Below are 13,943 nucleotides of genomic sequence, written 5' to 3'. Positions count from 1 at the left end.
TTTATTGGTGATTTTGTTTTGAACTGATCAATAATGGACAACTGAACTAATTTATCTCATAATGATCATTTGCTGATTAGAGTCATATAACTGGGTTAGTGCACACCTTCAAATAGTGGATATGAGTTTTTCTCTGTAAAAAAAAAAAAAAAAAAAAATCAATGTCGATGGATCAGTCACCCCATCTTCCTTTGCAGCCGGGTGTGGGGGTCATGTCATGAGAGATAGCTTGGGGGAATGGAAATATGGCTTTGTAGCAACCATCGGCACATGTACTCCATTAGAAGCAGAAGCCTGGGCTTTGCTCAAAGGAATCCAACTCTCCATAGAGTTGGGTTTCACTCGGGTTCACTTTGAAAGCGATTCGAAGGAAGCAGTCGACTTTGTTAACAGCAACATCCCTCCTCGCATCGCAGCACACAATATCATGACTGTTTGCAAAAAAGAGCTAAGAAGGTTTGAAAGCTGGCAGGTCACGCATATCACCACGGAACAGAACAATGTAGCTGATACACTGGCAAAATTCTCTCATCACTTCAGTCCTGGTCTGCATAGACTCCCTGAGCCTCCTGACATCATTAGAGGCCCCTTAGAGGATGATCTAGATGAATTTCCCTTGTAGCGAAATACTAGTATGCTTATGTAAACCGTACTTTGGGTCTCCCCCTTCCTCTTAGAAATAAAAAAAAAAAAAAAATCTCTATCAAGACCATGTTGCTAGCAAATTGGTTTTCACAAGAGATCAAATCACAAAGTTTGAGTCCAATAAGGTCTCTAATATTATTGGACCTCTAATACTTTGATTTACCATATCATTATCTCAAGATGGGTAAATTATTTTGTGCATCCGTATGCACCATGCATGATGCATATGGATGCAAAAATGACGTCGCTTTACGTCAAAACGTGCGTCCTACATAAAAAAAAATCAGTTTGGATTCCCAAGAATAACATTATGTTATTCATTTTTTAGTTCATTCATTCTGGATTTTTAGTTATGAAATTCTGGATGTATAGTTATGCAATTCTGGATGTATAGTTATGCAATTTTGGATGTGTAGTTATGAAGTATGAAGTTATGAATGTGTAGTTATGCAATTCTGGATTTATAGTTATGAAGTTATGGATGTGTAGTTATGCAATTCTGGATGTATAGTTATGGATGTGTAGTTATATAATTCTGAATTTATAGTTATGAAATTATAGATGTGATGAAATTATGGATGTGTAGTTATACAATTTTGAATTTATTTATTTTTTAAATTAAAAGTCAAAATGACGTCGTTTCTAACGTTCCCTCAAGATGATTACTATGTGGATGAAATTAAGTCTTTAAAATTAGGGGTGTGCAAACTTCGGATAATTTTCGGTTAACCGACCGAACCGACAAAGTTCGGTTAACCGTTTTCGAACCGAACTTTTTCGGTTCGGTTAATGGTTAAAAGAATTTTAAAACTTCGGTTAACGGTTAATTCGGTTCGAAAGGTCGGTTAACCGAATTAACCGAACGGTTAACCGAAGTTTTTAATATATATATATAAATAATAATATAAATATAAATACTAATTTGAAGTTATGGATGTTTGGAGTTTCTAATTAATGTTTTTGTATATTTTGTTATGAATTTATTATGATATGTATTTTATTTTAATTAGATTTATTATTTTAGGTGTTATTTTTTGAATTTTAAATTTTAGCTTTAAAAAGTTCGGTTAATCGGTTAACCGACCGATTAACCGAAAAAATTTCGGTTCGGTGAATTCGGTAGAGCAAACTTCGGTCCAGTTAACGGTTAAAGAAAAAAAAAACTTCGGTTAATTCGGTTCGGTTAATCGAACGGTTAACCGATTGAACACCCCTATTTAAAATGATGCTTGAATGTGAAACGACCATGAAAGGTGGAAAATCAATTTACGTGATTTTAAATTGGGACCTTGTAATATGAAGCCAATCCAAGCTTCATGAGCATTATCAGTCAGAATACAAAATATCATATGAGTAGAAATAGTAAAGATGATTGAATACACCCCTTAAGTCCCTTCCTCAAAGTGAATGCCTTAGCTAATTGATTTGGAGGGGTGGGGTTCTGGTGTTATAATATCTGCAAACAAAATTCAATATGATGAAGGTGACCAGACCTAGGTAGGGTCGACACGATTTTTTTTTTTCTAAATGCTACTGATTCTATTACAATGTAATAGTTTCTACTGATACTCGAGCTCACAATCTCCTATATGGGAGTTTAACCCGATTGCTATTAGACCACAAGGTCTTGGAAGGGTCCACACGGTTTAAGCATTTTGAAATGTAAAATAATTGCTTCCTCAGTCAATTAAACCAGGTGGACCCTGGCCGGCCAAGTAATACTGTGCAGCTTGCCCATCATCAATAATCTCAATACGCAGATCTAGATCTAGATCTAGAAAAAGAAAAAGTGAGAGCTGAGCTTCAATTCATTCTTCAATTACTTTCCCTTCATCTCAATTCTCAATTCTCAATGGCCACCAAAACAAGTGTTCGTCAGGGTGCTTCTGCTGCAATGCCTCAACAAGTGTTCATGGTGGGTAACAGCAATGCATTGACAGAAATTGTGGACAAGCTTACCAACCTGGAAATTAAAAAAAGAGAAGTCATCTCCATAACAGGAATGGGAGGTATTGGGAAGACAACTTTGGCAAAAAAAGTATATGAACATAAAGGCATCAAGCGTCATTTTGACATTCAAGCATGGATTACTGTGTCTCAATCTTATTCCTTGGATGATTTGCTCCAAATGCTCCTCCAATCAATTGAAGCTTCTTCTCCGACAGAAGGACAATCATCTGTAGGAACCTTCGAACTCAAGGAAAAAGTCTATCAGTTGTTTCTGGGGAAGAGGTATCTAATTGCAATAGATGACATATGGAGTACACAAGTTTGGGATGATTTGCAGATATGCTTCCCAGAAAAGATGAATGGGAGTCGAGTATTGTTAACAACTCGACTCACATATGTGGCTACTCATGCTAGTTCTGGTGGTCTCCCATTTAGCATGCCCACCCTAAGCGAAGAAGAAAGTTGGGATCTTTTTTGCAAACAAGTATTTGCAAAACAAGAATCTTGTCCTCCTTCTAATGAGCTTGAGAAAATTAGGAGAGATATTGTGATGAAATGCAAAGGACTACCACTCTCAATTATGGTGATTGCTGGGATTCTATCCAAAGCTGGAATGAAGGTGGAAGATTGGGAAAATGTTGCCAGAGATGTAGCATTATCATCAACTTTATATGAGGAGCAAAATTGTGAGGAAATACTTTTATTGAGTTACAACCACTTGCCTCAAAATTTGAAGATTTGCTTCTTATATTTAGGAGTATTTCCAGAAGATTATGAGATTCCAGTTGAAAGATTAGTTGGACACTGGGTCGCTTTGGAATTTGTAGAAGATGAGGCTTTGGTGGCAAACAAAAAAGAAGAAATGGCATGGCAAAAGTTGCAAGATCTTATTGATCGAAATTTAATTTTGGTGGAAAAAAGGGGATGGAGTGGAAGAATAAAGACGTGTAAGATGCATGATCTTACGCGTGAGATGTGCTTGAGACTAGCTAAAGGCAAAAATATATTGCATGTCATTGATGACAAGTTTGAAGATAGACAATTCTCCAAAGAAATAAGTCAAGAAAATGGCAATTTTTGGGTAAGCCTACAATCAATTTCTATTATTAGTCGTTTAGGTTCTGAGCACAGGACACTCCAGAAATGCCATTCCTTTCTTGCTATGATTACATCTGAGTATAGATTCAAAACCCAAAGAAGAAGTTCCATCCTTACCAATGACTTGTTCACATCAACATCAATTCAAGTACTTGACCTACTTAAACTTTATTTTCCCTATTTCCCTTCATCTCTTGGGATAAATAACTTGAGTAAGTTGAGCTATCTAGCTTTGTACATTGGTGCATTTACTCGTTCCTTGTCGATCTTAAGCAGCTTGAAAAATCTACAAACGTTGATTCTGCTTAGTGAAAAATCTTTTGTAGTATACTACTCAACCCTTCCAAACACACCACAATTAAGGCAGCTTCGCATTTTGAATAGCTCTTCATTTCATTTTAAAGATGAAGAAGAAGAAGAAGAAGAGAATTTGATATTGGAGAATCTGACAACTCTATTGTGGTTAAGTGACTTTTGTTGCAATAATGAAGCGTTGATGGTGAGGATTCCGAATGTAAAGAAATTGGGGGTAAGATATGAATTTGAGAGACGCAAGGACAGTAGGCATCCCATTGACTTGCTCCATACTTTAAGTCATTTGGAACAGCTCGAAAACATCAAGTTTGATGGATATCCATGGTTAAAGGGAGTTGGGCTAGTTTATATTCCAAAACCATATGACTTTCCACCGAGGCTCAAGAAGTTGAAATTTTCTGAGACTTGGATGAAATTGGAGATGATGACCATCCTTGGAAGGCTACCTAACCTCGAAATTCTCCAACTAGAAAGGGATGCCTTTGATGATTCAGAGACCGAGTGGGAACAAGTTGAAGAGGGATTTCCAAAATTGAAAGTGTTAGTCTTCAAAGATCAAATGCTTCGTAGTTGGAAGGACAACGATTTCACTTTCCCAAGCCTTGAGTTCCTGGTGCTAAAGAATTCCTCCGATCACTTGGAATCACTACCTTATGAGTGCCTTTCTGGATGTCCATGCCTTAAGCTAATTCATTTGGAAGGGTGTTGTAGTGATGGTGTTTTAGAGTCTGCAAAGAAAATTCAAAATGATGGAGATGGCCAGCTCGAGGTCCGCGAAGAAGATATTTTTCCTCTATGGGAAGACAGGGATTTCACTTTCCCAAGCTATGAGTGGAAACACTCACAGTTGAGAAGGCACAGAAGCTGGTCCAAAAGGAATCGATGGGAAGACAGGGATTTCACTTTCCCAAGCTTTGAGCCTTTCCCAAGCTTTGAGTGGAAACACTCACCGTTGGACAGTTGGGAAGGCACAGAAGCTGGTCCAAGCTTTGAGTGGAAACACTCACAGTTGGACAGTTGGGAAGGCAGAGAAGCTGGTCCAAAAGGAATCGATGGGAAGACAGGGGGCACAGAAGCTGGTCCAAAAGGAATCGATGGGAAGATAGGGGGCACAGAAGCTGGTCCAAAAGGTATCATCACTTCTGGGACTTGAACCCAGGTTATCCCGAAATTTTCCCTCACAAAGAGAGCTCATTTGCCACTTGAGCTACCTTGTTGGGTTAACATTATCTTCTATACTCCTTATACATTCGGATTGTTAATTAAGGGGGTGTATTCAATCATGACTTTCATAGAGTTTTAAAGACTTTTATGAACTTTAAAAGCTTGGATGTATTCAATTCAAACTTTTAGAGTCTTTAGAAGTCAGGCAGTATTCAATCAAGATTTTTAAAGAGTCTTTAAAAGTCGTGTGGTATTCGATTAAGACTTTTAAAGAGTCTTTAAAAGTCATGTGGTATTCAAAAAGTTATGAACTTTTGTAGACTTTTTAATTTTAGGACTTTTGTAGACTTTTCCTTCTCAAATATAAATAGTTGAAATCCACCATCAACCCCAAGATTTCAAAATTTTCTTTCTAACAACTTTGAATGTTTTTTCTCTATTTAAACTCTATTTTTTCTCCCTATTTAAACTTTATAAAACTATCTAAATTTAATAAAAAAAAAAATTCTTCATTATCCTATATTTTCCTCATACCTAACCTCTACCAATTTCTCTCTCTCCTAAACTTTACAATCTTCCTCTAAAAATTCAAAATAATATTATTTTTACTTCATTATTGCTTGTTTAGATTGATTTTTTTATTTTTTCTATGAATTTTTTATCGCTAACTTTCTCTAGTTCTCCCTAAATACATGAAAAAAAAAATTTTTCATAGTCAAATTTCAATATATGTTTTCATAATATTCATATAAATACTTATATATTTTGATTTTTATTCAGTACATGTCCAATTCGTAATATATATTTTTCCCTTTTTTTTTTTTTTAACCACAGGTTACTACGAAGAGCGACCTACTATTCACAATAACAATTTGGGGTTGCAAAAAGTAGCACCTTGTTGTTCGCAGTCTCAAATTGCTATTGCAAATAATAATTTTTTGCGTGATGCCTAAGAATATATCAAGTATAATTTTAGGATTAATATTTGATGCACCGCCGGTGTATAGATGCTATACACCGGCGGTGAATGAAGAGATGACACATCATTAAAGGATAAAATCAATGTTAATCGGGTCTTTTTTTGCAAAATATCTAAGACTTGTATTCTTTTAGAAAATTCTTTTATTTCTAATTAACAAAATATATCTACTTTCCTAAACATATTTATTACTTAATTATTATATATTTAATTATCTAATTATTAATAATGATAACAATTCTAAAACCTGTAAAACAATTCGCATTCAGTAATCTATTACTACGTATCACTTATAATAATAATAAATTTCTAAATCTGTTATCATTTCTGTACAAGAATTCGACATACATTCAGTATCTAATTATTTCTTCATCTTTTTTTAAGAAATTATTTCTAAATTATTATATTTATAACTAAGAATTCTTTAATTTTAATTAACAAAAATCATCTAATTTCCCATATGTATCTTAACTCCTAAATCTATTTAAACCTCTAAACTCCTAAATTTAAATTACAACCTTAGTCACTATTAGAAACAATTGCCACATCTTGTAAGAATATATTGTAACAATTGCCACACCTTAAAAACAATTGTCACTATTAAATTTAAATTACAACCTTAGTCACTATATTCTTACAAGATGTTGCAATTGTTTCTAATAATGACTAAGGTTGTAATTTAAATTTAGGAGTTTAGGGGTTTAAATAGATTTAGGAGTTAAGATACATATAGGAAATTATTAGATGATTTTTGTTAATTAAAATTAAAGAATTCTTAGTTATAAATATAATAATTTAGAAATAATTTCTTTAAAAAAAGAAGAAGAAACAATTAGATACTGAATGTATGTCGAATTCTTTTACAGGAATGATAACAGATTTAGAAATATATATTTTTAATATTAGATTTTTATAAGTTTTTTGTATAGACTTTTATAGAGTCTTACAAAGTTTTAAAAAGTTTTGAATGACTTTATGAAAGTCAATCAAAGTTTATTAAAATCTATAATTTTAAAAGTCTTTAAAACTCTACAAAAGTCATTATTGAATACACCCCCTTAATCTAACACTATTTCTTATTTCAACTACTTTAATTGGCAAGACAGATTGAAGAGAATGGAAACAACAAGAATAGCATCACATGTTCTTCTGATCTATCACTTTGAAGGTAACTTTAATTTGATGAGTCCATGCCAGCATCATATCAAACCGAAGCAATCACCCATACATATATACCTCTTAGCTCCCCTGCCACCTACTCTCCCAAAACAAATCCTAAGCTCTCTCAATTTTGATGTGATTTAAGGTTAGAAATTTACATGTTTGTTTCGGTTTTGCATTGCACCTTATTTTTCCTTAGCAAAATTGTGGTTTCATTTTGAGCTGAAAAATTGTTCCCTTCAAACCTGGGAGTGCTTCCCAAAGAATCATTGGTCACACTATCCGATTTGATCTTGTGACCATTCATTTGGAATGATAACAACAATATCATCACACTACATAGGAAATTTGAAGATACATGGTTGAACTCACAAGATGAGCAACAGAATATCAGACTACATACATCTCAATTCTCAAGCAATCAATTAAGATTGGGGTTTGATATGGGTGAAGAACGCCTTTGAAAACTCCGCTAGTTTCTCAGTTGAAGGCATCACATCCTTCACCGCATCATCACCGCAGAAATCTTCTGCCCAATTCGCCAAACCAGGAACCTTAGCTTCGTCCAGAAACTTAATGCTGTTAAATGTCTCGATGACCCTTATCCAGGCCACAAAGCATCCCAGTGCGATGTCCAAGAACCCTATTCTCTCTCCGCCAAAGAATTTCTTCCCTTTGCTGCAACTTTGGAAGGCACCCTCCAATACCCCCAACCCTTCTTCCACCTCACCTATGGCTGCCTTTCTGGCTTCCTCATCCTCAGCAGTTGCTACGGTTTGCAGCTTTGGGAACCACTGTAGCACAAAAAAGAACAATTATATTGGGCAGAGGCCAGTAAGGGGCAAATTATGCCGTGCATCATGGTGCATATGGATGCAAAAACGACTTCGTTTTATTAAAAACGCGCGTCTCCTCTTAAAAAAAAAAAATTCAGGTTCGATTCCCAGCAACAACATATGAACTAAAATTCCAGAATCGATGAACTATAATTCCAGAATCTATGAACAAAAATTCCAGAATCTAATCTATGAACTAAAAATTTCAGAATGAATGAACTAAAATTCCAGAATCTATGAACTAAAATTCCAGAATTGATGAACTACAATTCCAGAATCGATGAACTATAATTCCAGAATCAATGAACTAAAATTCCATTATCTATGAACTAAAATTCCAGAATGAATGAACAACATAATGTTGTTGTTGGGAATCGAACCTGAATTTTTTATTTTTTTAAAGGGGAGACGCGCGTTTTTAATAAAACGACGTCGTTTTTGCATCCGTATGCACCATGCACCATGCATAGTGCATACGGATGCACAGCATAACTACTCCTAGTAAGGGCCAAGTGGCTACGAAGATTATTAGGCGGAGATTGGTAAAGGGTCAAGTCCAATAAGTATCAGCAGGCGATCGGAAGTAACAATTAAACCATAAAAATACCGAGAAAGGGAAATTAGCAGGTAAAGAGGATACCGTATGATCAATATAAGTGGCCCAGAAGCGGTGGATGGCCCGGTCATAAGGATGGGCAGGCATGATTGCCGGACCGGAATTCCAGACCTCATCAATATACTGGAGGATTATGAGGGACTCGCAAACGGGGTTCTGGTTGTGAATGATAACAGGGACTTTCTTGTAAACTGGATTAGATTTGAGTAGAAGGTCGCTCTTGGCTGCAAAATTCTCCTCCAGGAACTCGTAAGCTATAGACTTGATGTTGAAGGCGATGCGCGCGCGGAGCACAACAGGGCTCGCCCATGCACCCAAGAGTTTCACACTCTCTGACGCCATGGCTGATCAGAATGAAGCAAACCAAGGGCTAAAAATTTTCCGCGCTTCAATTGAGTCTTGAAGGTGTATATATTGTGGAGTTCAAACACAAATGGGTTTTTAGTAAACGGTCGTTAGCTAATTGGATTAGTGAGTTTAAATAGTTTTAGGGTATGTTTGTTTGACGGGTTTTGCTCACAGAAATGGGTATGAAAGTGATTGTTATTTTTTGGTGGATAGGTTTTTAGAATACAACTATGGGTTTCGAATACCTCATTATTTGAAAAGTTCATACCCAAATAAAATAAGGGTTTCATTCCCTTATTCATCCTCAAGCACTACTATTAGTAACCATTTTCATTCCACCTTACTACCAAACATGCTAAATACTTTCACCAAAACTCATTACTATTACCAAGTATTTGATACTCATTCCGATTCCGATTCCTATATGCGAACCAAACACACCCGTAGTTAATTGTAGAAAAGTATTTCGTAAATTAACTGTTAGTTGATTACATATAAAATGATTTTCTCAAAAAGAAAGTTACTTAGAGTAATTTTTAAAATTTTTGAATAATAAATTATTACAAAAAGCTAATTAATCAGAAATTCATATTAATTATTTAACCAAGTCAAACTGATAATAATAATTAAATAAGTTAAAATTAACTGATAAGTTAACTATTTGACCTAACATGGCCAAAAAAAAAAAAAATGTGAACGTAAATTAGAGGTGGCCACATGCCCTTTCATGTCCAAATCCATCCTTATCTTCCACGGCTTGGATAGGGAGAAAGATTTAAATTAAATCGTGAGCCTCTCAATCAAATTACATAATTACAAGTTTGACTTCGAGAAAAATAATTTATTGACTTTTTTGGTTTAAACTGATCAACCACAATTAAGTTGATTTTTATTATTTTATAATAGTTATTTGTTGCTAGAGTCATACAGTAGTGTTAGTATACACCCTCAAATAGTGGACGTGAGTTTCTCTTGTAATACAAAAACAAAACATTTCAATCAAGATCATGATGTTGCTAGAATTTGCTTGTCCAATAAGGTTTCTAATATTATTGGACCTCTAATACTTTGATTTACCATATCATTATCTCTAGCGGTACAAATTATTTGTTTGGTCATGTGTGTGAATATTCAAGGTCAAAGAATGCATGCATGGTCCTAGTTTTTCTCTGATCTCAAGATAAGTACGTGGATGAAATTAAGTCTTTAAAATGATGCTTGAATGTGAAACGACCATACAAGGTGGAAAATCCATTTACGTGATTTGAGTTAATACCTTCAATGGTCCTCCGAGTATTAGGATCCTACTAAATGTGGTCCTTTGAATTTAAAACGATCACGAGACGTTCTCCAACTTTAAAAAATAATTACCCGTAGTCTTCCGTTAGGTTTGGTGCCAAATGGACGTTAAGTGTGAAAACAAACCTATCATTTCTACTAGTATAAAAAAGAATTACCAGGTGTGGTCCCCCGATTTTAAAACGACCACTAGACGTCCTACTAGTTTAAAAAAACTTTTTTACCACCAACACCAACAACACTACCACCACCACAACCAACAACACCAACATTACAAAGCCACCACCACTACCACCACCATGACTACCACACGTCCACACCACCACCGCCACCATCACCACATTATTATTATTATTATTATTATTATTATTATTATTATTATTATTATTACTATTATTATTATTATTATTATTATTATTATTATTATTATTATATGTTCACTAGTATTTTTGCCCATGCTATGCACGGAATGAATTTGTTGAAATATATTAAGAATATTTGGATCGATATATAATTATTTAAATTAGAACATCAAATGTTCTCTGTATTATATAATGCAATTGAATATGTGATTTGAATCATTTGTGTGTTTTGATATTATCATTGCTTGTATTTGAGCAAATAATTGTTCACCTAATAGCTAATGTGTAGATGCATGCATGCGGTGTTGTAACTTTGGAGATTTTATTTATCATTGTTTAGTATTTTTTTTTTTTATAAATTAGGCAAATGTGCTCGTTCTCTAGCAACTCAGTTATAGGAATGAATTGGTATCTTAATTCATTTGTATGGAATATATATATATATATATATATATATATATATATATATATATATATATATATATATATATATATATATATATATATTTATTTATTTATTTATCTACATATATAACAATTTTGTCATTTAAAAAAACATAATATCAATGATTGTATTTACACATTATTGAAATCTCTTTATAGAAGACATTGGTATTAGCAACACAATCTTGTCCATCATCGTCTAGAGCTAACACCTTCCGTCCAACAGGATGGGTGACTCGGGTGAAAATATATAATGTTAGAATATTAGTCCATTAACGATCCTTTTAAATTTTAAGTCAATTATTAATATTAGATTCATTTTCAACCAATTATTTTTTTTAGTCAATTAGAATATCATATGCAGTGATATTTTTACGAAAAGTCACAACATTTATATGGCTATAATTTTCATACTAAGATTTTCTCTCCATTTGGAACATACCAAGTTCAATTAGACTTTCATGCTTTCCAAACTTCAACAACATCTGGTCATTCATTTTTTTTTTATCACATATGACCATTCATTAAAATCTTTGTCTTTCAATAAAATAGAGCATAAATAAAGACTAAAAAGAAATAATTAATTGAAAATTTTGTGGATAAAATAACATGAATTCAACTTTTAGTAAATAAAATTTTACTTTACCATCTCATATGCAATTTGTAGAATAGATTTTGCACCACTAATTGATTTGATCTCTTGATTTCTACTGGTTGTCGTCTTCTCCAGTGTAAATGATCACCGGAATTTTTTTTTGAGTAAAGTTGAAGAGTTTATTTAACTCTTATTCCTAAATTAAATGCACACAATCCCCGTACTTTCTCCAAGAAGAACTTCCATCCCCTCTATGTTTTTTTCTCTTCTTCTTCCCCTAATCTCCTTATCTCCCCTTTGGAGATGCCTTAAGTGCCTTCCTCAAAGTGAATGCCTTAGCTAATTGATTTGGAAGGGTGGGGTTCTTGTGTTTTAACAAAATTCAAGATGGTTTGGAAAAAAAAACAAAAAACAAAAAACACACACACAAAATTCAAGATGATGAAGGTGACCAGACCTAGGTAGGGTCCACACGGTTTAAACATTTTGAAATGTAAAATAATTGCTTATTAGCTTCCTCAGTCAAACCGTGTGGACCCCGGCCGGCCAAGTAATACTGTGCAGGCTTGGCCATCATCAATAATCTCAATACGCAGATATAAATCTAGAAAAAGAAAAAGTGAGAGACAGAAACTGGGAGAGCTGAGTTTCAATTCATTCTTCAATTACTTTCCCTTCATCTGGCCACCAAAACAACTTCCACAAGTGTAATAATGCCTCAACAAGTGTTCATGGTGGGTAACACCAATGCATTGGCAGAAATTAAGAACAAGCTCACCAACCTGTCAATTAAAGAAAGAGAAGTCATCTCCATCACTGGAATGGGAGGTATCGGGAAAACAACTTTAGCAAAAAAAGTATATGAAGATGAACGCATCAAGCGTCATTTTGACATTCGAGCATGGATTACTGTGTCTCAATCTTACTCCTTGGATGATTTGCTCCAAAAGCTCCTCCAATCAATTGAAGCTTATTCTCCAACAGAAGGGCAATTTGAAGGAACCTTCGAACTCAAGGATAAAGTCCGTAAGTTGTTGCTGGGCAAGAGGTATCTAATTGCAATAGATGACATATGGAATACACAAGTTTGGGATGATTTGCAGATATGCTTCCCAAAAAAGAGAAATGCCAGTCGAGTATTGTTAACAACTCGACTCACATATGTGGCTACTCATGCTAGTTCTGGTGGTCTCCCATTTAGCATGCCTACCCTAAGCGAAGAAGAAAGTTGGGATCTTTTTTGCAAACAAGTATTTGCAAAACAAGAATCTTGTCGTCTTCCTTCTAATGAATTTGAGAAAATTGGGAGAGATATTGTGATGAAATGCAAAGGATTACCACTCTCAATTATGGTGATTGCTGGGATTCTATCCAAAGCTGAAATGAAGGTGGAAGATTGGGAAAATGTTGCCAGAGATGTAGCATTATCCTCAACTTTATATGAGGAACAAAATTGTGAGGAAATACTTTTATTGAGTTATAACCACTTGCCTGAAAATTTGAAGACTTGCTTCCTATATTTAGGAGTATTTTCAGAAGATTATGAGATTCCAGTTGGAAGATTAGTTGGACATTGGGTTGCTCTGGAATTCATAGAAGATGAGGCTTTGGTGGCAAACAAGAAATTAGAAGAAGTGGCATGGCAAAAGTTGCAAGATCTTATTGATAGAAATTTAATTTTGGTGGAAAAAAGGGGATGGAGTGGAAGAATAAAGAGGTGTAAGATGCATGATCTTACGCGTGAGATGTGCTTGAGACTAGCTAAAGGCAAAAATATATTGCATATCGTTGATGACAAGTTTCAAGATGGACAGTTCTCCAAAGAAATAAGTCAAGAAAATGGAAATTTTTGGGTAAGCCTACAATCAATTTCTAATACATATCACGCGTAAGATCATGGATCTTACACGTCTTTATTCTTCTACTCCGTCCTCTTTTTTCTACCAAAATTAAATTTCTATCAATAAGATCTTGCAACTTTTGCCATGCCACTTCTTCTTTCTTGTTTGCCACCAAAGCCTCATCTTCTACAAATTCTTGAGCGACCCAATATCCAACTAATTTTTTAACTGGAATCTCATAATCTTCTGGAAATACTCCTACATATAAGAAGCAAGTCTTCAAATTTTCA

The 13,943-nt window shown here is 34.4% G+C and overlaps 3 protein-coding genes and 1 long non-coding RNA gene across 4 annotated transcripts in view; 2 read left to right on the top strand and 2 right to left on the bottom strand.

Annotated features, from left to right (window-relative positions):
• Positions 1-2,106: 2,106 nt before the first annotated feature.
• On the top strand, positions 2,107-13,797 carry LOC109160929 (putative late blight resistance protein homolog R1A-4). The gene is made up of 2 exons (XM_019309188.1): positions 2,107-2,128; positions 12,251-13,797. Exon 2 carries the CDS (start codon positions 12,526-12,528, stop codon positions 13,702-13,704), a length of 1,179 nt encoding a protein of 392 aa, XP_019164733.1. The 5' UTR covers positions 2,107-2,128; positions 12,251-12,525; the 3' UTR covers positions 13,705-13,797.
• LOC109160923 (putative late blight resistance protein homolog R1A-4) overlaps positions 2,123-13,943 on the top strand; it is a 58,292-nt gene continuing 46,471 nt past the window's right edge. The window contains exon 1 of the mRNA XM_019309184.1: positions 2,123-2,817. Within this exon, the coding sequence (XP_019164729.1) occupies positions 2,498-2,817 (320 nt within the window). The 5' untranslated portion in view covers positions 2,123-2,497. The remainder of the gene's footprint in view (positions 2,818-13,943) is intronic.
• On the bottom strand, positions 4,675-7,302 carry LOC109160938. Its single transcript, XR_002050836.1, has 2 exons — positions 7,256-7,302; positions 4,675-4,801 (listed from the first exon to the last, which is right to left on the bottom strand). It is a non-coding gene; the product is annotated as an uncharacterized LOC109160938 (long non-coding RNA).
• On the bottom strand, positions 7,543-9,189 carry LOC109160933 (glutathione S-transferase U17-like). The gene is made up of 2 exons (XM_019309192.1): positions 8,789-9,189; positions 7,543-8,106 (listed from the first exon to the last, which is right to left on the bottom strand). Exons 1-2 carry the CDS (start codon positions 9,104-9,106, stop codon positions 7,738-7,740), a joined length of 687 nt encoding a protein of 228 aa, XP_019164737.1. The 5' UTR covers positions 9,107-9,189; the 3' UTR covers positions 7,543-7,737.

This window comes from Ipomoea nil, unplaced genomic scaffold (genome assembly GCF_001879475.1).
Source record: "Ipomoea nil cultivar Tokyo-kokei standard unplaced genomic scaffold, Asagao_1.1 scaffold2921, whole genome shotgun sequence".
Lineage (NCBI taxonomy): Eukaryota > Viridiplantae > Streptophyta > Magnoliopsida > Solanales > Convolvulaceae > Ipomoea > Ipomoea nil.
Note: the sequence above shows the minus strand (reverse complement) of the source record. Positions and strands in the feature narration are given on the sequence as shown.

What these genes read in the sequence shown, in the direction of transcription:
- LOC109160933 (XM_019309192.1), bottom strand. Translation starts at nt 9,106, where the DNA reads ATGGCGTCAGAGAGTGTGAAACTCTTGGGTGCATGGGCGAGCCCTGTT. An exon ending in CCACTTATATTGATCATACG is followed by an intron (nt 8,107 to 8,788) that starts GTATCCTCTTTA and finishes TTTGTGCTACAG; the next exon opens with TGGTTCCCAAAGCTGCAAAC.
- LOC109160929 (XM_019309188.1), top strand. Translation starts at nt 12,526, where the DNA reads ATGCCTCAACAAGTGTTCATGGTGGGTAACACCAATGCATTGGCAGAA.